This window comes from Paramormyrops kingsleyae, chromosome 19, assembly GCF_048594095.1.
Source record: "Paramormyrops kingsleyae isolate MSU_618 chromosome 19, PKINGS_0.4, whole genome shotgun sequence".
Taxonomy (NCBI): domain Eukaryota; kingdom Metazoa; phylum Chordata; class Actinopteri; order Osteoglossiformes; family Mormyridae; genus Paramormyrops; species Paramormyrops kingsleyae.
The window spans coordinates 1,301,577-1,327,205 of record NC_132815.1 but is presented as its reverse complement, the minus strand read 5'-3'; the positions used below and the strand labels follow the sequence as shown (position 1 = coordinate 1,327,205).

The 25,629-nt window shown below is 46.3% G+C and overlaps 1 protein-coding gene across 5 annotated transcripts; it reads right to left on the bottom strand.

Moving 5' to 3' along the window:
- Positions 1 to 1,219: 1,219 nt before the first annotated feature.
- LOC111844446 (synaptotagmin-16-like) lies at positions 1,220 to 25,615 on the bottom strand. Of its 5 annotated transcripts, none has more exons than XM_072702544.1 (7): positions 25,373 to 25,615; positions 11,407 to 11,586; positions 9,161 to 9,373; positions 8,390 to 8,628; positions 7,460 to 7,894; positions 6,982 to 7,171; positions 1,220 to 1,975 (listed from the first exon to the last, which is right to left on the bottom strand). In XM_072702544.1, exons 3-7 carry the CDS (start codon positions 9,312 to 9,314, stop codon positions 1,662 to 1,664), a joined length of 1,332 nt encoding a protein of 443 aa, XP_072558645.1. In that variant the 5' UTR covers positions 9,315 to 9,373; positions 11,407 to 11,586; positions 25,373 to 25,615; the 3' UTR covers positions 1,220 to 1,661. The 5 variants fall into 5 exon arrangements, with proteins under 5 accessions (XP_072558645.1, XP_072558641.1, XP_072558644.1 ...); XM_072702540.1 differs by having other exon boundaries at positions 11,407 to 11,635; positions 25,378 to 25,615; XM_072702543.1 differs by having other exon boundaries at positions 25,378 to 25,615.
- Between the last annotated feature and the right edge of the window lie 14 nt (positions 25,616 to 25,629).

The window sequence follows — 25,629 nt, the reverse complement described above, 5'->3', positions numbered from 1 at the left end:
TTCAGAAAAAAAACGGAATAAAACTAATCCTGAATGCTGGCTTTCCTGTGATGACCTTCTGATGTAAGAGCATGAATGGTGATGGTGTGACAGCGGGTTACCTCTACGCTACTGAGAAAAATAACCAACGTTTTGAAGGTTTTCAGAACATGAGACCCTGGTTTCCTTCTGCAGTCCTTAGCCTGACAGTGCGAAGGGCTCCTACTTTTCAAACTAGCCACCGGGACACGCTGGGTCTTGCATCCTGCATTCTGTGCTCCTTGGAATTTGCCCTCGGTTAACAGCATGAACATGTGCTGGATCAGTAGCTATGGAAGATGACCCACAGTGAGGAAGCACTCCTTCCCGTTTGGTCCTGCTTATCAGATAAGATCAAACGATTTCCTTGGAACTAGAGGAGGACAGTGTTAAACTGGAATCCCAAATAAGGAATATCTACATAAAACATGGAAAAAGAGCACCTGTGGAAACACGATGCAGATCATAAAAATAATCGTCATAAAAGAAAAATAAGGGGGCATCAGCACAATCCACGGGTTGATTTACTGATATAGCAGGAAGTATCTGTGGAACACATTGTCGCTGTCACGGTGGGCCATACTGTCCATGCTGCAGCCAATACCCATGGTGCACCTCTTCGTATGCATGGCACAGGTATGATCGAGGCCCTGCTGCAAGCATACATGTGACAGGCGGGGGGGGGGGGGGGGAGAGGCTTCTGGGAAACTTCTTCCTCCTCCCTTTCTACAGAAATATGCAGAAATTAACACAAATGTATTTTGACATGCATATGCAGTGCCTGAAAATGCCCGGTGTAGCTCAAAGGTGACATTGAGAATTCCCATGAGTGCTGGTGTGCAGGCCCCACCCAGACAGAAGACGGCATCGGGATAACTACAAAACAGCACAAATTAGAGCCATCCTTCCATCTTCAACTCGGCACAAATTACTTTGTTGTTGGTGACCATGCACTTGCTTATATGTGAGCTTCCTGATGCACCAAGTGCATTTTATGTCACTCATCTAGCTGTAACCCCCCCCCCCCACCCCATTATTAATACACACATCTGCCAGAGATCTGGGCTCTTCAGCTTTACCAAGCAGCTATAAACTCCATTCCCCTAAGTGCCCAACGTTACACGAGTAGTTTGACCATTAATGTTAGACAAAAACTGTCCTTTAACTGTGTGAATCTGTATCATAAAAGCAGAACATGGAGTAAAATGAGGTCCTTGGCTTTTATTCACTCATACAGCAGCTCGTCTCCTGTGCCCGATCCACGTACCCACAATCCCCGGGCCATCGTGCCACAGCAGTCAATGAAGTCAGAACATGATGCACGACTGGAAAATGTCTTGTTACTTGTTTCTGACAGCCAGTCCATCTATCTTGCACAGCGATTGATGACAACACAGCATACTGAACGGTTGAGAGTCCTATTCGTCTTGAACCCTGGGATATGGGTTACACTGCCCCCTAGTGCTGGCTCTGGGTGTGGCAGACATTGGTGTAGCCAATGGGGATGCAGCCATATGTGAGATTGGTCCAATACGGAGCAGACCGAGAGGCTGGGAGCATCATCGTACGTGCGGGGCTCTTCTGTGAGCCCTGGCTGGGAAGGGGGGGGGGTGGCGGGGTTGGGTGTGGCCTCCGCCGGCTCACTACGCCTCCTGCAGGCCATGCCAGCGACACACCTGCTGCCCCTGCGACTGCCGCATGTCCTGCCAGTGCAGCCACTCCTCCCGGCCGCTGGCATTGTGCCCCAGCGATACCCAGCCTAGCAGCTCCTTGCGTTTGATGCTGCGCCGACTGTAGATTGACACCAGCAGTGTGACGTCGGACAGCTGGAAGAGCGCCACCTGGAAGACGAAGGTCTCCTTATAGACAGGGTGCGGCTGGCCCCGGCGGAGGGAGGTCTTACAGCGGCACAGTTCCTGGCCCACAGTGTCTAGCAGAGTCAGCTTGCCATAGGTATCTGTGTAGGGGGGGGCAAAGATGGGGAGGGGGGAGGTAAATATGTGTTTTTATAAGTAGGTTTGTGTCTGGGTATAGATCAGCTTATAAACCAAATCCGTATACCTGTGTGCTTATGACTGCACCTCCAACTATGCCTTTACTTGCATGTTTGTAAATGCATGCAGCATGTTCAAATGCACGTGTGTGTACCTTGGCATGCATGTATGTGGAGGCGTGCCTTTATTTGTGTATGTGTCCCTATTACGATAAATGCACAAATAAATATCTGTGTATGGAAATGTGCGTGTGAGTCTATGCACAGTTACTGTACAGTTGGCATATGTATATTTTCTTCTGTAAATGTGTTCAGAGGATACAGCTGACGTAGACAGATGAGTGTTCTCTTAAGTGTGTATGCTTAGGAGTGTTTACATAATCAGAATCCGAATCTGTATTATTCACCAAGTACCAAGAATACAAGGAATTCGTCTTGGTGCAGGTGTCAACACAAAGAGATATACAAGATATGACATATACTAGAGAAAAATAACATTAACAGACCTTATACAAGGTAACTGCGAGTATAAAGGATGTGCAATATAACAGCGAAACAACTTAATGTGCAACTGTGCATATGTGTACTGACTCCAGTGCTGGAAGTGGTAGAGGTTCTAGCACGGAAGGATTACAGCATGGGATGGGATGGCATGGGATGGGATGGGATGGCATGGGATGGGAAGTCGCTGAGAGCATTACCATGTACATAATAAAGAGCGTGTGCAGCAAGTTAAACCGGAGGGAGGTAAAAAGGGTCCTTCTTTAGATGAATGATGGCCTGAGGGAAAAAGCTGTGGAGGTGTTGGTCCGAGTCCTTAGGGTTCATGCTCTGGGTCTCCGCCGGAATGGGAGCATGATCTTCCCTGCCCTCTCCTTCCTCCTGCATGAGTTGAGGTGTTCGGCAGCGTAGTGCCGACAGCCGATGATTTTCACCTCACATGGCACCATTTACTGCAGCTTTAGCATGATGTGTGATAATACAGAATCATACCAGACGGTAACGGAGGACGTGGTGATGGACTGTGTAATGACAGTGTAGAACTGGATCAGCAGTGCTTGGCACAGGCCAAATTTCTTGAGTCACAGGAAAAACAAGCGCTGACAGGCCTTCTTCATAACTGCAGTACTGTGTCTGTCCTACCTGAGATCCTGTCTTAGAATGATAGTGCCCTAGAATTTGTGAGACTCTGCTCTGCTCACAGAGGAGCTGTGCATTTCCAGTGAAGGCAGTGAGGCAAGTTTCTCCCTGAAGTCAATGATTAGCGCCACGGTTTTGCGTGTGTTTAGCTCCAGGTTGTCAGCTCTGCACCATGACATCAGCCATGTTACTTCCTGGTATGTGGACTTGTCATTATTTGAGAGGGACCATGGTGGTGTCATCTGCAAACTTAAAAAGCTTAACAGAGTCACTGTCAGAAGTGCAGTCATTGGTGAAGAGGGAGTAGAGCATGGGAGAGAGCACAGAAAAGGAAAAGGGCGTCAGAATTATGGTCGCCAACCCTGACATACTGTTTGCTGTTGGACAAAAAAGTTGTGGATCCAGTAGGAGACAGATGGAGGGACATTGAGCTGCTACAGTTTATCCAGTAGAAGGTTGGGAAAGATGATGTTGAAAAAAGGGTATACTTGATAGTGTATACTTAAAAGGGTGTACTTCAGAGTGTATACTTAATAGGGCACACTTCAGAGTGTATACTTAAAAGGGTGTACTTCACAGTGTATACTTAAAAGGGTGTACTTCAGAGTGTATATTTAAAAGGGTGTACTTCAGAGTGTATACTTAAAAGGGTGTACTTCAGAGTGTATACTAAAGAGGGGCACACTTCAGAGTGTATACTTAAAAGTAGGGGTGCACCGATTGCAGTTTTCTGGCCGATCAACGATCACCGATCCTTAGGCAACCTTACCTGCCGATCTCGATTTTTTTTTTGCCGATCTTGTTTCTTTCATAACTAAAAGACAGTTACTTCAATGTTTCCATTTTTATTGAGTAAATTGATATGAATACTCACAAAACATGAGGTAGTGTCCTCAAATATAAACGAACATATAAATGAGCATTGCTGTTTGAACTACAAAATCATATTTTTTCTTCCAGACTTTAATTTCTCTAATTTTGTAAAAAAAAATATATATATATATATATAGCTGTTATGACACACTTGTCCAAAAAATAGGGAGGGAGGCAGCCTGCACTGCACCTCTCTCGGGAATGGGAGAAAAGGCTGATTTAACCCTCTGGGGCCTAGGGGTAGGAAACACACTTTCACTGACTGGGGCATGATCACACATTTCATCACACTTAATTCATGGCAAATAAATTATTTCTTATATATTTGTTTTGCCATTACACTCATCTTTATTTTAATATATATTGTAAATATGTCAGATTTTTGTTAAGTTTGAAATTTGACATCAAAGTATAGACATTGCAAAATGCAGTTTGGAACACTTGCAGAAACATTATAAAAGTACATAGTAAGCAATGCTGGCAGTTTGTTTTGATCCCAGATATCTGATCACCAAAGTCTTGGCTACATGAAGATGACTAAATGGTGTAGATGCAACATTAATTTGGATAAATAAATAAGAAAAACCTAACTCATGTAACTATTTCTGGCTCCTTTCATTGAATATGTAGCAACTTTCATGTGTATGAATGAGCCATTGTCACCTGGCCACGTCCCCAACCCCCTTTTATGGCGCTGAAGGGGATGTATCTGGATCGTGTTTCACCGTTGCGCTGTTAATCAAATTACCATGCGAATGCGATTTGAATACGCGCTAATGCGGCTATTTAGAATGTGAATAGCGATCTTCGGGTGAGAGCGGTACTACACGCCCCCGATGTAGGTAAAACAAAGTAAGATGACATGGTTTACTTTTTTGCCGATTTAACCTAATTTTTAAAACTTTAATACTTCCGACAATGGACGTTTTGAAAAGAAGACAGATTACGGATTTAGCCAGCGTTTTTTTCATGATTATACATTAAGTTTTCAGCGAGATATTTATAAACTGAAATAGACGCGAAAAGTACGCGAAGTTAAAAAAGCATATAACTAAGATCGGTGGATCTCATGGGAATATGGTCGATTTCTGATCCCCTCAAATTAACGTGATCGAGGCCGATCGATCGGTGCGCCGATCGATCGGTGCACCCCTACTTAAAAGGGTGTACTTCAGAGTGTATACTAAAGAGGGGCACACTTCAGAGTGTATACTTAAAAGGGTGTACTTCAGAGTGTATACTAAAGAGGGGCACACTTCAGAGTGTATACTAAAGAGGGGCACACTTCAGAGTGTATACTTAAAAGGGTGTACTTCAGAGTGTATACTAAAGAGGGGCACACTTCCGAGTGTATACTTAAAAGGGTGTACTTCAGAGTGTATACTAAAGAGGGCACACTTCAGAGTGTATACTTAAAAGGGTGTACTTCAGAGTGTATACTAAAGAGGGGCACACTTCCGAGTGTATACTTAAAAGGGTGTACTTCAGAGTGTATACTAAAGAGGGCACACTTCAGAGTGTATACTTAAAAGGGTGTACTTCAGAGTGTATACTAAAGAGGGGCACACTTCCGAGTGTATACTTAAGAGGGCACACTTCAGAGTGTATACTTAAAAGGGTGTACTTCAGAGTGTATACTAAAGAGGGGCACACTTGAGAGTGTATACTTAAAAGGGTGTACTTCAGAGTGTATACTAAAGAGGGGCACACTTCCGAGTGTATACTTAAAAGGGTGTACTTCAGAGTGTATACTAAAGAGGGGCACACTTGAGAGTGTATACTTAAAAGGGTGTACTTCAGAGTGTATACTAAAGAGGGGCACACTTCAGAGTGTATACTTAAAAGGGTGTACTTCAGAGTGTATACTAAAGAGGGGCACACTTGAGAGTGTATACTTAAAAGGGTGTACTTCAGAGTGTATACTAAAGAGGGCACACTTCAGAGTGTATACTTAAAAGGGTGTACTTCAGAGTGTATACTAAAGAGGGGCACACTTCAGAGTGTATACTTAAAAGGGTGTACTTCAGAGTGTATACTAAAGAGGGGCACACTTGAGAGTGTATACTTAAAAGGGTGTACTTCAGAGTGTATACTAAAGAGGGCACACTTCAGAGTGTATACTTAAAAGGGTGTACTTCAGAGTGTATACTAAAGAGGGGCACACTTCAGAGTGTATACTTAAAAGGGTGTACTTCAGAGTGTATACTAAAGAGGGGCACACTTGAGAGTGTATACTTAAAAGGGTATACTTCAGAGTGTATACTTGAGAGTGTATACTTAAGAGGGCACACTTCAGAGTGTATACTTAAAAGGGTGTACTTCAGAGTGTATACTTAAAAGGGTGTACTTCAGAGTGTATACTTGAGAGTGTATACTTGAGAGTGTATACTTAAAAGGGTGTACTTCAGAGTGTATACTAAAGAGGGGCACACTTGAGAGTGTATACTTAAAAGGGTGTACTTCAGAGTGTGTACTTGAGAGTGTATACTTCAGAGTGTATACTTAAAAGGGTGTACTTCAGAGTGTATACTAAAGAGGGCACACTTCAGAGTGTATACTTAAAAGGGTGTACTTCAGAGTGTATACTTGAGAGTGTATACTTGAGAGTGTATACTTAAAAGGGTGTACTTCAGAGTGTATACTAAAGAGGGCACACTTGAGAGTGTATACTTAAAAGGGTGTACTTCAGAGTGTATACTAAAGAGGGCACACTTCAGAGTGTATACTTAAAAGGGTGTACTTCAGAGTGTATACTAAAGAGGGCACACTTCAGAGTGTATACTTAAAAGGGTGTACTTCAGAGTGTATACTTGAGAGTGTATACTTGAGAGTGTATACTTAAAAGGGTGTACTTCAGAGTGTATACTAAAGAGGGCACACTTGAGAGTGTATACTTAAAAGGGTGTACTTCAGAGTGTATACTTGAGAGTGTGTGTATATACACGGCGCTGCCTCACCAGGCGGCCTGTTGATGCCCAGGCTGCCAAAGTGGCTTCCCTTGATGAGCTCCACAGAGAGGCGGCCAGTGACGGCATTGTAAGCCAGCCCCAGGAGCAGCTCAGGCCCCGCGCTGTGGGAGAGGGACTGGGAGGACGAGGCGCTGTCACTCTGGGAGGCGGCCGATGGGCTCTGCCTGGTCGGCACGCTCTGAGGAAAAGGAACTTACAGTTAGAGCTGCATTGCTGCCACTCATACGAATCTTTTGTAACCCCTATGCCTTCCGCTGCCAATCATGGCCCTTGAGTGCTGCGGTGATCATGTCTATTAGCCCCACCCCCTGAAATTAGTCTCCATCCCACATTATATTAGCCACACCCCTTTTAATGTCTGTGTCCAGTCCATATATTCAGTGTGTAATGTGTGTCATGTAAACCACAAGCCACTATTTACTAAGTCTTGTTGTTATAACGGCAGTTGTGCAAGATGACTTCTGACCTCCATGTGGCTGCGGGCCTCCAGTGTGAGGGACACCTCCATCTTCCCTTCCAGTTTGAGTCCACAGAGGTGCATGAGCCCCTGGCCGACCAGGCGCTCCCGGGCCGCCCCGCCCACGGCGTACAGGCGGAGGCGCAGGGCGGAGCGCTCCAGCTCTGTGGGCTCCACGTGTGAGAAGCGGAAGGTCTCCCCGAAGCAGGGCAGCGGCCCCCGCTGGGCACCGGTCTTGTGACGCCTCCGGCGGCTCGGCAGCAGGACCAGGCGTACCAGCCAGGCCTCAGCCTCCAGGTTCTCCACACCCTGCACCTCCATCACCGTCACCAGCAGCCTCTGCGCTCGCCCTTTATACTCCAGCAGCGTGATGACCTCACCGCAGGTAGAGACGGGTCGCTGAACATGTGGCGGCTTGTACCGCACCCTCTGGACATCATGCCTCTGAAGGACAGCGACCAGCTGTTTGTAAGCAGCCCTTGTAAACAACATGGCGTCAACCAGAAGCAATGGGTTTGTCCAAAATCACATACTTACCTAGCAGGTACTGAATTTTGTTAGAAGCCTACTACAGTACTCAACTGTTAATGTAGTAAGTACTCCATGTATGCATGAAAGCAGTATGCATGCATTCGGACACAGCGGTTGCTGTCTTGCATGTTATCTGACCCGGACGTAGCTTAGTCTACACAAAAATTATAAGCTAAAAATTACAAAATAAAATACACATTTGAGTCAACTTATGTAACTGGGCATTGTTTTCTACTTAAATTTCTACAGAGCACTTCCTTCTCCAAGACCTGGTGGGATAGCATAGCGTCCAATGGTTGCACACCTAGGAATTTCGCAAAACGTAATATGTCATTTGCTAATACATAGCAACCAAGTATTCAACTTTGGACAAACCCAATGTGAAATCATGCATCATGATTGCCGTACCTCATTCCAAACGTTCTGAGGAACCTCCCGGTGATCGTAGCCTAGGTTGTCCACAGCCGTCTCCATCTCCAGACCGACCTCTGAGGCCCGCCATTCAGGTCCGCTATCCGGGTTCCTCACTGAGGTTCGACGTACCTCCAGCTCCAGCCCCTCGACAGGGTCCTGTGCCCACAGGGGGCCCGGCTCATTGTCTGGGCAGGATTCTCCATCTGGGGGCCTCGGTCTGCCTCTGGCACCCTCTGCAGGATTAGAAAGACATAACACCTCATGGCTCTCTGTCCATGTGAAGGATTAATCAGCTCCTATCCTGTACCCTATACACACAGAAATACACCCTTATACAGCATGTAGTAGCTGTCAAACACATACCATAATTTTACACTGTATATGCCATCTTTACACTGCCTTTATATGCACGCTATGTTTAAACTCCCGAACACTACCTCAAATTTACTCTGTTTGTAAAAGCTGAATAACTTAAGTATCCAAACAGAGTATTTCTGCAATAAAATCAAGTAGGAAAAGAATCTTTGCGGTCAGACCCGCTGGCCTGCTTCAGGTCCACTGCTGATATTGCTGCATGGCTTGCTGTTACTTTATTAAAAGGCTGGTAAATCAGCACATGGGCACCTGTGCTGAGGAAGAGCACAGGCTGGGGAGCACAGGCTGAGAAACACAGGCTGAGCTCTCATCAGCAGCACAGCCTAACAAAGGCTCCTCCTCTCACTGGCCCACTGGCCCGGAGCCAGGGCAGCAGGCTCCCTGTGGTACCTCGGCTGTTGGAGGCTTCTCTGCCACCCCGTCTCTGCTCAGCTGGCGGGCAGGAATCCGTGGGACAGGTTTCGATGGCGGCCATAGGACAGGTCTCAGTCAAACCCGTGTGTGAACTCTGGGAGCGCGGCACTGAGATCTCAAACTGCTTCATGACCTCGTCGCCGCTGTCTGACGACGTGGTGAGGTCGTCGTCCTCCCCGAAGCTGTCCACTGCACATGCAGGTCCCGGCAGGACAGAGACAAAGGAAGAGGCTTTCAGAGGAGAGCGGGAGCCTGCTGTCACGCACAAGACGCGGCATGTGGCGAAGCGAGAAGCTATAAAAACACGCCAGGTGAACAGGAGAGACGGACCAGCTTCTCTCTGGCCGCTCCATTAAGCAGAAGGGCATGGATTCCCCCCCCTCCCACCCCTCCCAAGGGATATCAAGCAAGAGATTTACAATTGAATTCATACTTGAATAATTAGAGTGATTAGTGTTATTTGAATGTAGTTAGGAATCAGACGCTTTCAAATGCTAGTAATGTGTCTTATGGCTGTTAACGGATCATTAACATGTTAAAAAGCGCAAAGCATTATGGGCTTATTTCAAAGGAGATTCTGAAAGGCCATTCCTCTGTCTGCAGTGATGGAAAGGCCTGCTCATGTGGTCTGTTACTACAGGAAATGTCAGCATATAAACGAAGTGCCCTAATCCATCTCCCATACCAAAGGCATAAGTGCAAACCAAAAAACCCTGGTTAAAATCTCAGTTTGTGTGTGGAAGACATTTTACATTACATGTGTTTGATTAGCATAGGCTTTTATCCAAAGCAACATGACGTTTAGGGGCCCAGCAGAGAGAGAGGCCCAACAGAGACATTTCTGTGCCAGTTGTGGAATTCAAACCAGCAACCTTCTGATCACACTGTATGGTGATCCACGGAGGCAGACCCACCCCACATCGGTGTGAGATAAATTACTTAAATTATTTCTATTTTCCCCCATTATTGCAACTGTCACTTTATAATGATATTATGTGGAAACACCCAGGCTACCAAAGAAAAGCTTGTTTATGTCAGGGTGTTTATGTTACTCTAAAACCATAATTTCCTCTGTCAGCATGTCAGTTTCTCCATTTCAATAACTCTGCAGGACACCCCTGTACTTGCGAATACCATACAGCATACACCTACGTACACATACGGCCCTTTGTTAAACGCACCTACTAGCACACTTCATTTGGACAATCAATACCTCATAATCAAGTTAACTATTTAAGTGAGCCGGTGGTGGAATTAAAAAGGTGCCCCAGAGGAGAGGTTGGGGCACTGAAGCGGTATTCATCTAGCCATCCAGCAAGACATCAGCAATTTTTTGGAGAACACAAGAAATCCATACATTTACATGCACCCCCCCAGGTAAGAGGCTTTAAATATATTTTTTAATGGTAGCTTTAACACTACACTGTATCTTTTCCTTTAACCCGAGTAATAAAAACCAGACAGATGACCTCACTTTCTCCCAGAAAAGGCCTCTGTTGATGGGATTTCCTATCAAAGGTTTCTTCTCGGAAGCCTCGAGACGCACTTTCCACATCCTCAGCAGTATTCAGACACTTTAATCTCTTCATGAATGACTTCAGAGTTGAACATTGTGACAAATTTGATCTCAGGCGCATCCTGAAGATTTCCAGGAAAAACAGCCGTTTAAAGCCCTATCTGATGAAACAAGGGCCAATACAATGCAATATAATTAGAGGTAACAACCAAGAGTTCTCCTCCTCTGTCTTTTTCAGTTGTTTTATTACTTTACATAGTGTTTTTAATAAAGAGCATTGACACAAAGCACTTCACAGGATCCTGGGCTACAGGTCCCCATAGAGTAACCTGTGGTGAAGGTTTGTACCCTCAGAGAGAGGAGGAGACCTTGGGGTGAAGGGCAGCCCTTCCTCCTCCAGCAAACACAGCGAGTCGTAAGACGCACATTTCAGTCACCTATCATCTGAAAATGCTGCAGGGGGCTGGAGGCTGGACACTCTCGACAATTTCATACAGACTGAACTCCATGCGCTATCCACCAAGGAGTGCCTAACCCCAACATCACCCCCCCCCTCCCGATAGAGTGAGGCCACGTCCCTCCTGGACCTTCAGTTACAGCCCTTTCTGCTTCAAAATTTCTTTGGGGAAGAACAGGCAGCAGCACCCCCAACTAAGTTCAATGACAACAGACCCCACCCACCAAAAGCTCTGCCCCTGTCACTCACCCAGGCCCAGGTGAACCCCGCCCTTTTTCTGACCACGCCTCCGCTTGCTGTGCTGCTCCAGGCAGGGCAGGCCTCCCACACGAGAGAAGCACAGCTTCCGGTTGATGAAGAGGAGGAGCACAGCCAGCAGTACCACAAAGACCCCCACCGCAGACAGGAAGCCGATGGCCTCGGGGGTGACTGGGGGACAGGAACGAGCGTGGATCAGAGCACATACACACACCCCCACCTACACAGTACATAAGAGAGGCACAGGATTAGCAAGACAAATTTAGAAAGGTTTCCAGCTATAAACTATTTATGACGTTAATCATCTTATGATCTGATGTAGACAGATAGAGCAGTAGATAAATACATAATAAATGTTTTATGAGATGTAATGATATGAATTACTCAGGTTTCAGTGTTTACTGACAGAGCTCACAATCAGTGGTGTTTGGGCCTGGTATTTTCCTTCCCTAACGCACACAATTGCGAAACGAGTGTCGTCATAGCAACCTTCCCCAGGTAGGGAGCTTGCTGCTCTTGGGGTGTGAGGCAGCGTGATGAACCAGGGCCCTGAGGAATCACCGCTGCTGCACCCCCAGGCAAGGTTGCAATTGCACTGGATACAAGTGTTTGCTGTGCAACATAAATTACCACAAACAAAAGCGGGAAAAAAGTCCCAGAGAGAACAGGACTGGCCAACAAGCCTGTGTGAACAGACACTGTGAGGCCCAGAGCTGGGTGATCGATCTGCTGGCAGCTTCCCCATCAGTCTGTGATGCTTTAGGGCTCACAGCTGTGATTCTCAGGGGCCTGAAGCCGTGGTCATTTGGGGCCTGAAGCCGTGGTCATTTGGGGCTCGAAGCCGTGGTCATTTGGGGGTTGAAGTCGTGATTCTCTGGGGCTCGAAACAGAGATTCTCTTGGGTTTGAAGCCATGATTCTCTGGGGCTCGAAGTCGAGACTCTCTGGGGCTTGAAGTCGAGACTCTCTGGGGCTCGAAGTCGAGACTCTCTGGGGTTAGAAGTCGAGATTCTCTGGGGCTGGAAGCCAAGAATCCCTGGGGCTGGAAGCAGAGAATCCCTGGGGCTCGAAGCCGAGATACTCTGGGGCTCAAAGTCGAGATTCTCTGGGGCTCGAAGTCGAGATTCTCTGCAGCTCTAAGCCGTGATTCTCTCAGGCTTGAAACCATGGTGATTTGGGGCTTGAAGCCATGGTGATTTGGGGCTCACAGCCATGCCCAGTGCTGCGCCTCACACTCTGAGCAAGACTTAGCTAATGTTTCATCCCATCATAACCTTTTCATACTGCCATACTATGCAGAGATATATGCGGGGTATGCGGTATTTTGACAATATATTTAAAAGCAACATTTTTTTAGCATATGCAATTTACCAAGCAGGGGAGGTTTGTCCTGTGTTGGAATTTGTCGAGTATAGGCATTTCACCAAGAGGCAAATTTTACCATGGATTACCCCACATGCTTAGTTAGTTTTGTCAGCAGGATTAGTGGAACATACAGCCCAAATAAACCGGGACGCTTAACTTCACAGGTGCCATCTTGGTCTCCTTTGAGAGACAAACACACACAGCTGATGGGGACCATCTAGCCGGGGCCCAGGAGTATTTCAGGGGTTTGCTCAAGGGCCCAACATGACTATTCAGCTGTGGAAGGGATTTGAACCAGCAACCTTCTGATCACAGACACAAAGGTCTAACCCAGAGAATGGTCATAGGGTGACGCGTGACATGTGACCTCCCCATAAATACAGGTGAGCTGTGACATCCCCTGTGGGGATAACGGGTGGGGGGAACATGGTGGGGGGGAGGGGGGGGTTATGGCAGTGCATGTAAAAGCAACAGCCTGGGTACGACCAGTTACTGCACTGGCAGCTGGTGCCCCTCTGTCCCAGTCAATCCAGTCTAGACAAACCAGCTGTCCAGTTCATGGTCATTTCTGGGAGCAATTTGTCATGAAGATTGTCTTCTGAGAAATGAAAGTCGGGACTGTAATGTGAGAATTGCTTATCTGTGCGCTGATTTAATAACCCAATAGCTACTGGAATTGGGAAGAGTTCCATCATACATTTACATCATTTAAAAAGCATGACTCCGAATTTGTTATTAAATTGACAAGTGTTTTGGCAGGTGGTGCTTGGCAGGGCGGCTTCTCTTATGACCACGTTACACACTCAAATCACGACTTTCAGTAACCCTGCCCTGATTGGTAATGATCAAAACACTTGCTGCTTCCTTCTTATGTTAGTCTGGCTGTCGAAGTGGCCACTGGGTCATATGACCCAGCTCTCAGAAAAACAGCTGCTCACATTCAAGATATTCAACAAATTGTCCTTACAGCAGTTATATAGGAACGCAGTACAAGCACAGTAGTGTTAGCAGTGTAGCAGTGTAGCAGTGTAGCAGTGTACACAAAGGCACTAACAGTCAGTAGTGTGCACCCAGCTAGTAGGATCAACTCCTTCCTCCAAGACCTCTTCGATCTGACCAGGTGTTTTTTTTTACTGTACCATCCTGTGGAACATCTTGACGCTGCAGCGGATGAGAATCCCAGGAGGCCGGCTGGCTCTGAGATGCTGGATCCACCGTGTCTAAAGTCACATGGATCAGGAGCTGAAACTTAACTGAACCTTTTGACCCAGTCTGTATGCTGCATGTATTTATTATGTATTATTTATTGATAATGATTTTGCAGCCACATGACTGGCTGTGTGGAAGAACAGGCTCGTTGTGTTACTAAGCATGTTCACTTCATAAACGGCTGCTCTCTCACTGCGCTGTCTGCTTTACACCATATCAGGAAAATAAATACAATCCTTTGTAAACACAAGGCAGAGTGTCTAATGTCAGTTTGGGCAATGTCTGCTACTTTCCTTAAATTCAACTTGAACTACTAATGAGAACAGATTATAAACCTGAATAAACAAGACAACAATCTAAACATATAAAACAGGAATTATCACCAATAGTTTAAGATCCTGTGATATCACAGAATGTATATAGGTTACTGTGTGTGCATGAACATTTCACATGAGATGAGGTACTGAAGGGGGCAATAGAGAGTAGCTTTAGACTTACAACAGAATGCAGCGGGGATAGCAAGGATGGAGAGAGGGAGAGGAGCAGGAGGCAGCAGGGGGAGCAGGGATGGGGAGAGGAGCAGGAGCAGGAGGCAGCAGGGGGAGCAGGGATGGGGAAAGGAGCAGGAGCAGGAGGTAGCAGGGGGAGCAAGGATGGAGAGAGGAGCAGGAGGCAGCAGGGGGGAGCAGGGATGGAGAGAGGAGCAGGAGGCAGCAGGGGGGAGCAGGGATGGAGAGAGGAGCAGGAGGCAGCAGGGGGAGCAGGGATGGAGAGAGGAGCAGGAACAGGAGGTAGCAGGGGGGAGCAGGGATGAGAGAAGGAGAGGAGCAGGAGGCAGCAGGGGGAGCAGGGATGGAGAGAGGAGCAGGATGCAGTGGAGGGAGCAGGGAGGCAGCAGGGGGAGCAGGGATGGAGAGAGGAGCAGGAGCAGGAGGCAGCAGGGGGAGCAGGGATGGAGAGAGGAGCAGGAGGCCGTGAAGGGAGCAGGGACGGAGAGAGAAAGAGGAGCAAGAGGCAGTGGAGAGAACAGGGATGGATTCAGAATGACCACATAAGACATAAGAAGTGCACAGGACACAGGGAGACACTGAGGGCCCAGGTTAGTTATGAGGGATAAGAGGACAATCACATGGGTACAGAGCTGTCTATGGGATATCATGTTTCATTACAGTGCACTACAGTGTTACCGCCCCTGTATTATTTTGCATTCTAAGCTTTGCTTGCCTTGCATAATATTATCCCGCATTGTATTATAACCATGATCTCATGTGATTTCCGTCAGTTTCCCTGTACACTTGAATATGGTGAAATGCCAATATAAAATCAATAACATTTTCCACAAGCTTTTATCTGCTACAAGCTTGGAGCCTGTATTACTCAAAATGAGAGACAAGGCAGGGGCTGGCGATTATAAAGCCTGAATGGGAGGATAATCATCCATCTATTCATCTTCGAAACATTTATCCATTACAAAGTCACTCGGGCTGGAACCAGTCCAAGGCTGGAAAGATAATCGACTCATGTAGAATAATACCGGACGGTCTGAGGCCCAGCGCTTTGAGAGACGCTGCACAGCGCCCGGCTCACAAACGGGAGTCAACCACCATGGCCAATCCTGACCTTCCTGGCCATTTTGTTCAAAATGCTATTTTAAAATGTAGCCTAAATAGTGTTTTTCCTCAGTAAAAAAAATTGCCACGGACACATTTGTCCGTGTACGGACACTTTAACGACACCTGCTCACAAAAATCCGGGAAATGCTGAACACTGTGAGAAGTATGCGTGAAATGTCGCCACCTATTGACCGTTTGTAAAATTATCTCAAGTTCTTTCACTGCAAAGAAACTAGCGAAGGTGCTGAGCGCGCCAGACACAGTGATCCAGGGAGCGTCTCATCATCACGTCAGCAAGCAAGAGCCTGTAGTTTATGCTAAACAGGCACTGCAGTAAAAACAAACCAAACAGAAAACAGAGGAAAGAAGTTACAAAATTAGTACCCCCAACACAAACACACCAATGAACAATCCCCTACACTGCAAAGTGCTTTCTGTCCCACAGTGCACCACACATCTCACTGGGGGCTAAAGAGCTCAGACCACAGCCTGTTGTGGTGGTAATGGTGTTAATGGAGGTCCGTTTTGCTTTCAGAACACTGTTAGCACAAACGTGTGTTTGTGGCACAGAGGTGCAAATGTTGTAAGGCTAAACAATCCATAGGCGCAAACAGATGATGTCACACCACAGTCAGGATCTGGCAGGCACGTAATGATGAGGTCACACATGCTAGTATCAGATTAGCAGTCGTCAGCTTTGGTCAAGTCATAGATGGGTTTTTACCGCTGAACGGTCTCACGCCAAAAACAGAGACAGAAATTAAATGTCATCAATGAAGCATGATTTAAAATTTGTCAGCTTTGTTGCATTTCCATGGAGACAAGCTCCTTTGCAATGACGGCGGGTTGTAGACTTTGAGAGTGGCAGGTACAGAGAAAATGCTGCAGCATGCACAAACCACCCCAAGGAGAGTCCAGCGGCGCCACCTGCTGTTTAAATCTGCATAACAACACCCAGAGCCACAGTTCAACAGCCAAAAGTCCTCTGGTTGTTTTGGTTTTTATGGGGACTTAACAGAAACAAGCAAACTGCTTTGTGATGCCTAATGGAAGAAGATGGCAATGGGCCGCTGAATTAGCTATTACTACCGGGAGACGCCATCGGGAAGCATCCATCTGGGAGACGGTGAAATAGATCCACACACTAATGCACTCGGACCGCTGTCCGCAAAGCCGGCATCTAGAGAATTCAGCCTGGGGGTGCCCGTGCGGAGAGGGGGATTGATACAGAGAGCAGCGGGGGCCGTGGTGACCAGAACTGCAGCAAGAAACACGAAAAGCACTTCTTTTTACAAAAGATAATCATGGAGTAAACGACAAATGACTGTATATAATGAAGCAGACATTGAACTTTAAACTGCATATCAGAGCGTTTCCGACGCATCCTGCTCTGCTGCTGCCGTCTTTGATGGCTCATCAAAAACAAATTATTAAGCAAAGATCAATGGTTTCGGGTCCCCCAGACCGCTGGGTGCTCCATCCGCCTCGCCCCCCACAGCCAGCGGCCATGCCAGCGTCATCACTGCTTTGGAGCAGCAAGGTCACATGACCCTCCACATCCACCAGCAGCTTCCTATCAGGGTCTTCATAGTGAACAAGTTCATGTTTGCCTGGAGGCTCATAGTTCATCAGGGACCACGGTGTGGGTAACACAGGAGAGCCATCATAGTGCAAAGACAGCAATCGATAGACAACACTACCCCAAGAGTGTCTCAGCTCAGAGGGGCGTCGAAGGAGACACATATTTTACTGCAGGACGCATTTTTAGCATCTGAGTTGGCTGCTGCATGATCATATGGATTATGGATTTTACAGAGGCGGAATGTTCTGGATGCTGTTGTGGCCGTCTGGGTAAAGGCTGGATGGACTGAGAGGGGGTGTTAGCCTTTACATTCTGGAAAAAAAAACATTGTTGCAATGAATTTTTCCTTCACGTGCCAAGCTCTGGAACGGGGGGGCAGTGACAGGCTGGGTACTCAGGTCCAGCAAAACAATCTCAATGTACCTCAGATGGAAACATTAAGGCTGCCATAGCATTTATAATTAAAGGAGCCAGAAAGATAAACGAGTGAGAAAGAAACAGGAGAGAAAGTGACTGCAGAGGGATACTGGCAGACACCAGGCTCACGTTTGGGGTGAGGCCAGAATGAGAGGAAGCAAAGCACCGTCGCAGAAGAGGGGGGTCCTCTGGTGGACATGCAGGAATGGTGCCCCCTACAGAAAGCATTAGCCAGGGGCTGTGGGCAGTGAATCGGTCGGTGTTCCATCGTGTGGAAACAACAAATGTCAGCGCGGTGAGCAGAGAATGTGTCTGCGTGACCCCTGAAGTGGTGCTGAGCAAAGCAGGAGAGGAAAGAGCCAAGAAAGGCAACACAGAAAGGTTCACAAGGCCAAGGACGGCCGTCAGCTGGAACGTGATACGGGCACCAGAATTTAGTGATCAGTGGTCATTGTTGACACACCACAGCACACAACAACAAAATGTGTCCTCTGCATTTGTGACATTGTGACATAGCAGGGGGCAGCTAATTCAGCGCCCGGGGAGCAGTGCTTGGGGGCGGTACCTCGCTCAGGGTACCTCAGTGGTGCCTTGCTGGTCGGGATTCAAGCCTGCAATCTTTCAATTACAAGTGCGCTTCCCTAACAATCAAGCCACCACTGCCCACAGTATTTGCAGAATAGACTAAACTCCCCATAGGTTAATAAACTCCCCATAAGTTTTATGGGTAAAACTTAAAAAATAACAATAAGTAAATCAGTCAAATAAACCAGGTACAGAGTCGCTGACAAAGCATTGTTAAGTTGGATGGATTTAACACTGGGCAACAGAACACTGGGCAACAAAACACTGGGCAACAAAACACTGGGCAACAAAACACTGGGCAAACACCTTAGCGGTCTGGGTGGGAATGCAAAGGGTGTCTGAGGATGCATGGATGCCCTGGCAGATTCAGGGGGGCCAGCACTTTAAAGGGGGGGGGGGGTCTTGAATATATCAGGTTATATAATGTAAGGGGGTGGGGGCCCAAAGGTGACATTTTTTTGGAGGGGGGGCATAATGTCTAGCTACTCCCCTGGCAATGAGGGGCTCAGTTTACCTAAGGGCCATCGGAATGGTAATAGTGCAACACAAACTTTTACAAATATGCCCATTATTATAATGGCGTAGAATATATCACTGTACTTTGTTTTAAACGAAGAATTCTCACAATGGGCCTATTTACACTTGGTTTTAAAATACGTCTTGAGTGATGGGATAGCAAGTAGAATGAGCTAAATCCAGAAAGTAAACGACCACCACACTGTGATCCGATCAATCAAACCACTTGCCGAGGAGGTCTGGGACACATTTGGTCAGTGGTGGGCTGGGTTCCACTATCCGCTACGTAGTGCGATAACGCTTTTGTTAGCGGATCAGCATTTCCGCAAACTTTGAAAACCGTTGGTGGACCGATTAGCTTCCACTAAACTTAGTTACGCAAACTGTAAATCCGCACATTTTTTTCGCAGGTAAACTAAAAGTGTAATGGTGAAAAACGTATGTAAACCCTAAAATCATGCACATTTCTTCCTGTCTGTTGTGAGCTTGTCTGCACCCTAGTGCCTCTCTACGTATAAGTACAAGACGTGATAAATCAATAACTTGACGGATTTAAGGTGATCTGGGGCTAAATATAAATGAACAACGATAAAGTCCATTTAACATGGAGCTCCCTGAACTAAGCGGACAACAGGGGCCTGTATCAGGAAGCTGGAATTCTGCTTAGCCCAGCGGTGGCCAGTCTTACCCGCAAAGGGCCACTGTGTGTGCAGGTTTGGGATAACCTGTAGGTCAGCTGTTCAAACCCAGGTGTGAGGACTCTTCAGCCAATCAGTCCTCTAATTAGTAATGTAATTAGGGAGTTACAGCAAAAACCCGCATACACACCGGCCCTTTGCGGATAAGACTGGCCACCCCTGGCTTAGCCGGATAACTTCTCAGATTTAAGGGATGCTAGTTTAAAAGGACAAGTCTGCACACACATGCACACCCATTTACATGTATGTCAGAGGTTTATTACCATGTAAATAGTCTGTAGGGTTTGCAAACTACCCCAACGCTTTTGATGCAGCTCATTTTAAGTTTATAATGGAATGATATCGTTTTTCTGCAAGATTGCTTGCGTGAGTCTGAAAGCATGAGTGTCATGCCAGATGTGGGAAGACGCGCCAGATGGGACTAGCTCTCTTGGTGTGTTTTAAGGGTTTCAGAGCCAAAAACCAAACAGAAGCTAAATTAATTATTAAAGTTAGCGGATATCATTAGCTTCCGCTGATTTTTTTTAGTGGTTTATCGGCTTACCGTTATTCAGTTAAAATTTGGAGTCAGTGCATTTGGGGTTATGAAGCTAACTTTTCAGTTAGCCGTACCCACCACTGCATCTGACCACATATCTTTTGTAGTATAAACACTAACACGTCCTGGATGCGACCCAACAAGGATTTTACGTAGAGTGACCAGATAATCCATGTCAAGTAGGATACTTTGAGCTGTTACAGATCTTACAAACTATACTTATGAAAGGCTCCTATGTTTGGCTAATTAGTTCAGTTCTTCTTGCGCTTTGGTTTGTTTCCTTGACTGAAAGACTCATTCAGCTGTTTCACATTAACATTAGTGACACTTGCATGATTATAGGAGAATGACTTAATTGAAATGGTAGTTTACAAATACCGTCCTAACTGAAAGTGTTCTCCCTTTGTCTGGTCACCCTATAATCCAAGTGAAAATTGTAGATGGATGCAAATAACATTCTGAGGGATAGCCAACATGGATTTAGGAGAGGTAGATCCTGTTTAACGAATCTACTTGACTTCTTTGAGGAAGCTACAAGTGAAATTGATCACAAAAAGGCCAACGATGTGATCCCCTTAGATTTCCAGAAGGCCTTTGATGTCCCCCACAAATGGCTCTTGCTTAAGCTCAAAGCTGCAGGGATTTTAGGAACTTTGGCAGCTTGGATCGAAAACTGGTTAACAGACAGTTATTAGAGGCACAATGTCACAGTGGGCCTGCATTCATAGTGGGGTACCGCAGGGTTCAATTTTAGGACCACTATTGTTCCTAATTTACATTAATGATATTGACACCAATACATACTGTACAGGAAACTGGTTAAATTTGCAGATGACACCAAGGTGGGTGGTCTAGCAGATACTGATCTAGCAGCAGAGAGGCTACAACGGGTTCTGGATTTAATTAGCGATACTTGGCAGATGAAATTTAACACAGATAAATGTAAGGTAATCCATGCATGGAGCAGAAATATAAAGTACAGATATTTTATGGGTTCCACTGAAATAAAGGTAGCTGATTACGAGAAAGATCTCGGTGTGTATGTTGATGCTTCCATGTCTCACTCTCGCCAGTGTGGGGAAGCAATAAAAAAGGCCAATAGAATGTTGGGTTATAGGTGTGTGGAGTTTAAGTCAAGGGAGGTGATGTTACATTTATATAATTCCTCGGTAAGACCCCACCTAGAATATTGTGTGCAGGTTAAGGCAGGGGCGCCGCCAGAAATCTTGGGCCCCATGAAAGATTAGAATTTTGCCCCCCCCTTTTGCGAAAAGGTAAAGCCCCTAACAGGGCCCCATGTCAGTGCTGGGCCCCTAGAATTGTTCTAACCTTTCCCCCCCTGGCGGCGCCCCTGGGTTAAGGACATTGCTGCCTTAGAAAAGGTGCAACGGAGGGCTATGAGAATGATTCCTGGTCTTAGAGGAATGTCTTATGAGGAGAGGTTAGCGGAACTGAATCTGTTTAGCCTTGAGCAAAGGAGACTAAGGGGGGACATGATCCAGGTCTATAAAATTCTAACGGGTCTGGATGCTGTTCAGCCAAATGGCTACTTCAATATTAGTTTAAATACTAGAACTCGTGGCCATAAGTGGAAATTAGCGGGAGAACATTTTAAAACAAATTTGAGGAAGCACTTCTTTACACAGCGTGTAGTTAGAGTATGGAATAGTCTTCCTGCTAGTGTAGCGGAAGTTAAAACCCTGGGTTCCTTTAAATCAGAGCTAGAAAAGATTTTAACAACTCTGAGCTAATAGTTAAGTTCTCCCGAAATGAGCTTGATGGGCTGAATGGCTTCCTCTCGTTTGTAAATTTCTTATGTTCTTACTTTACAATAACTGTGCGCGAGGCAGTAATGAAATCTGAACACAAGTGGTCAATATTCAAGTCTAGACTAAAAACACACCTGTTTAGTTTAGCTTATAGAGAAACTAGTTCTAGCTCTAGCTAACTGCTCACTCCCAGTTAGACCTATAGTGTGAGGTGTAGAGCTGGGTGGGGATCGGTGCCACTGGCTTTGGATGAACTGAACTGTCAGTCTGTCACTCTAGCTTAGCAATCCTTTGTGGAAATGGAGCGCTGACATTTCAGGGACCCCCCCATGCCTGTGTTTCTGCCTGCCTCGCCCTCCTACTTACTCTGCCATAGCCTTATCTGCCGGAGCTTACAAATTGCACTTACCTAAACGTTTGTACTGCCTCTAGTCTCCCCTACTTTGGCTAATTGCTTATTTTATTTCCCCTACTCCTCCCGAGCTGTGCTGCCTGGAGACCCCAAATTTTCAAGATATCCTGCCTACCCGGCTGCCTGCGACGCCGCACTATACAAATAAAATTGAATTGAACTGGTCAGCTGGACACCTTGGAGACGCATGATAAACACGGGCGTAAACGGCAATGTGTCACGGCCGTCTGCCTGTGATTTGATTGCCCAAGACGCATTTTAAAACCAAGTGTAAACGGAGCCAAGGTGTCTTTTGAAGACTTTACAATTCCAAGCGCATTGAACGGTTTTACTCTTTGCTCCTCGTATTGCATTTCAAAGCAATGACTGACGGGAAACTGGAGATGAGAAAGGGAAATTTGAGGGAACCTTCTCTTTCACCAGATTACAAAAATATAGTAACGCGATCTTTATAACCCGGTAGAAGACAACCCTGTGGTGCTGATGCTGAAAAAGGCTGTGTGCAAAGCAAGTGCGCAATTCATCAGATGAATGTTGCTTCAAGTTAAACCTTGGTTGATGATGGTTCGCTGCAGTCTTTAGTTTTGCCTCATCATGAATGAAATATTTGCTTAATCGAGCTAGAAATGCATTATACATAATACATCCGTGAGGGGCGGACAGTTTACAGGGGTATGACGGCACGGGCTACTGGACAGCGGGTCACGTTCCGTGCGGCTTCCCGTCTGATGTGCGCCGTTACCAGCCGCTGCAGGAGACGCCGCTCGGGTAAATGGGGCGACTGCGTGCCGGCTTGTACTTCTCACGGGATATCAACGGTAAATGGAGCGGTCCTGATCCGCACAGGTTGTACCGAAAGGACTAAGCCAACGAGAATAATATCACAGGCATTACAACACTTTCTGAAACACCACATGATGTTTCCCATTCCCTGTTAAACGTCTTCCATAAATAGATCACCTTATCATATTGGCCTCTATGATTTTAAACCTATAATTTTCCACCTGCTAAAATCCACCTTTTCATTATCAGCTTGGGCTGTCAGAAATATAAGTTTAAAATATTCTGAAAGATCAGGATTGATTTTCAGTGTTTTAACTCTTTCTAGTAGCAGTTGCCGCGGGTAAGTGTATCTTTATATGCGTGTTTACACGCTTGGTTATTGCCAGGCCATTCCGGGCAAACAGCTCACTGACGTAGCGGGTAACATCTACCGCTTTGGAGCGGAAGAAACACGGCCAATAGAGCTACTGATGGGGGTCAGATTGTCTGCCCGGGGCCAAAAGGGACCCCTGTACCTCCAGCAAACACCCAGGCGAGTCCCTGTGCAGCTGGGATCCCCCGCCCGGCTGTCCACCCTACATCAACGTGTCACCAAGCTGCTTGGGTTCTCTCACCCAGCCGAGGCTATCAGCAGACAGGAATTATTAAAAGGTGCAAAACCTTTTAATACAACGCAGCAGTTTGCTGCGCTTAAATAGTATGACTTTGCAAGAACTCAGAAGAATAAAACATCAAGGAAAAAGTTAACGACAGCAAGCTATTCCTGACCTGCTCATACTGTTCGACCCCCTTTGATACAGCACCAAAGACATTAAAAAGCACAATACCGTAATAACTTTTCAGCGCAAGCCAGTTGCTTGCATCCCATTATATGTCTTTTTAGGGGCGTATAAGGTAAACGGAAAGCTCAACGGACAGCATTATCTCAGTGTTGCATTTGAACGAAAATGTTGACAGTTGCTTAATGAAAAGTGGAATTGAGTGTAGCCGTATAATACAGGTAGGGCCTGATAAATCAATAAATCAGCAAAAGTCCGCCCGCAGAAAAATATTATGAGATGCAGAAAAAGTGTTTTGTAACTGGCAATCCACAAACTGGTGCAGGCTGGGAATTGTTCCCCTACCGCATGAAGAATCAGTACATTATACCATACGTATTATTAAAGGTCTAGGCGTAGACGTGCATATAACCGGAATTGTTCAATATGATCAATTACTCACTATCCGAAGGCATTATAAAAATGCTGTCGCCGGGCGTCCCTGGAGAATTAGACCGTCGTGGCAGCAGTGTCAGCGGGGCTTGCCCAGCCTATTTCCCTTTGCAGTGACAGCGGCGGCTGACAGGATGCTGAGGGATCGCCGCACTGTGCGCTCCGCTCCCCCCCGCTCCGCGCCCCCCCGATCCTCATTCGCTGCGACCCGGCAGCGGCGCTCTGCGCTAACGCGGTGCCTCCAGCCGGCGCCCCCTCCTGCATCGCCGTGACCCGCAGCGCGGGCAAGAAATGAAAGCTTCAGTCAAGCCCAGCTCTAATTAGTTACTGCAGTGTGTAGTTTGATACTATTTGCACCACGGCATACTGATTTCTTAAACAGAAATAATTCAACATGTTACAATATTTTACAAAAGTATACCACGCAAAAAATAATACATCCTGCGCTAGTCCAATCCTGCAAACTGGTCCCTGCAAGAAGATGTGTATATAAATTATTCAGCTATGATTATTCAGACGAGTAATCAAATTCTTTCTCGAATGCTCCAAAGCAGCTTAATTCCTTCAAGTTCAGAATCAAAATGCGTTATGGTAAAATAGAATGGATTTCATTCATGCATAGGACACGGGCGATTTGTGATGGAGTGTCTCCGGCCGGTATAAACGTGATAAACGGGGCCATATTTTGCAATTTCATGTGGTCTGCATCTTTTCGCCATGACTGAATCCATCATATGCATGCAATTAACCAGTGAGATTCTAACAGCTTGTCAGCTCTCCGATCAACCGTTTCAATAACAATTACTTTAAATACAAAAAAGTTTTAATCTCCCAAAAAGGCAACACATTGCGTTATTCTTACAGTTGAATGTAAAATGGGCAATGATTACTGTATAAGCTTACATTGCCATCTTGTGGATAAAAGGAAAATTTCTCTAAGAACTTGCTGACTTTGATTTTTGTAATCGCATACTACACCGTAAATCAGCATATAATGGTGGAGGACTCGGGCACAGATTCATTAGTGAGTAAATGTTATACGAGGTGAGTGCACCTCACTCCCATGAATCCGCCGACAAGATCCAGCAATCTGTCTCTCTCTCTTATACACACGCGCAGAGTATTGCTACAGTATAAGCCACTACACCTAAATCAGCCAAAACTCTTATTTTAGTGCTGTGTGCAATAGATGGTGATTAAATCATAGTCTACCAGGTAAGAGGAAAGCTGCTAAGCAGAAAAATGGATGGACAGATGTACTTTACTGATGGCAGGAGGAATAGGCAGGCACGTGTTGCGCAGACGCGGCGGGAACGCAGCAGGAGCTGGTTAAAGCCAGGCATCTTCGCGAAATCCAGGCTCATCGGGAAGGAACTGGAAACAGGAAGAGCAGCTCAGACCCGCTGAGGCAGGCAGGCCTTCTGGCGAATGACTCACTGATAAACAAGAAACCGCCTGTGACAGGGCGCGGGAGGGTGTTTTTTTTTTAACGACGGCTGACGCAAGACGTGTAATTC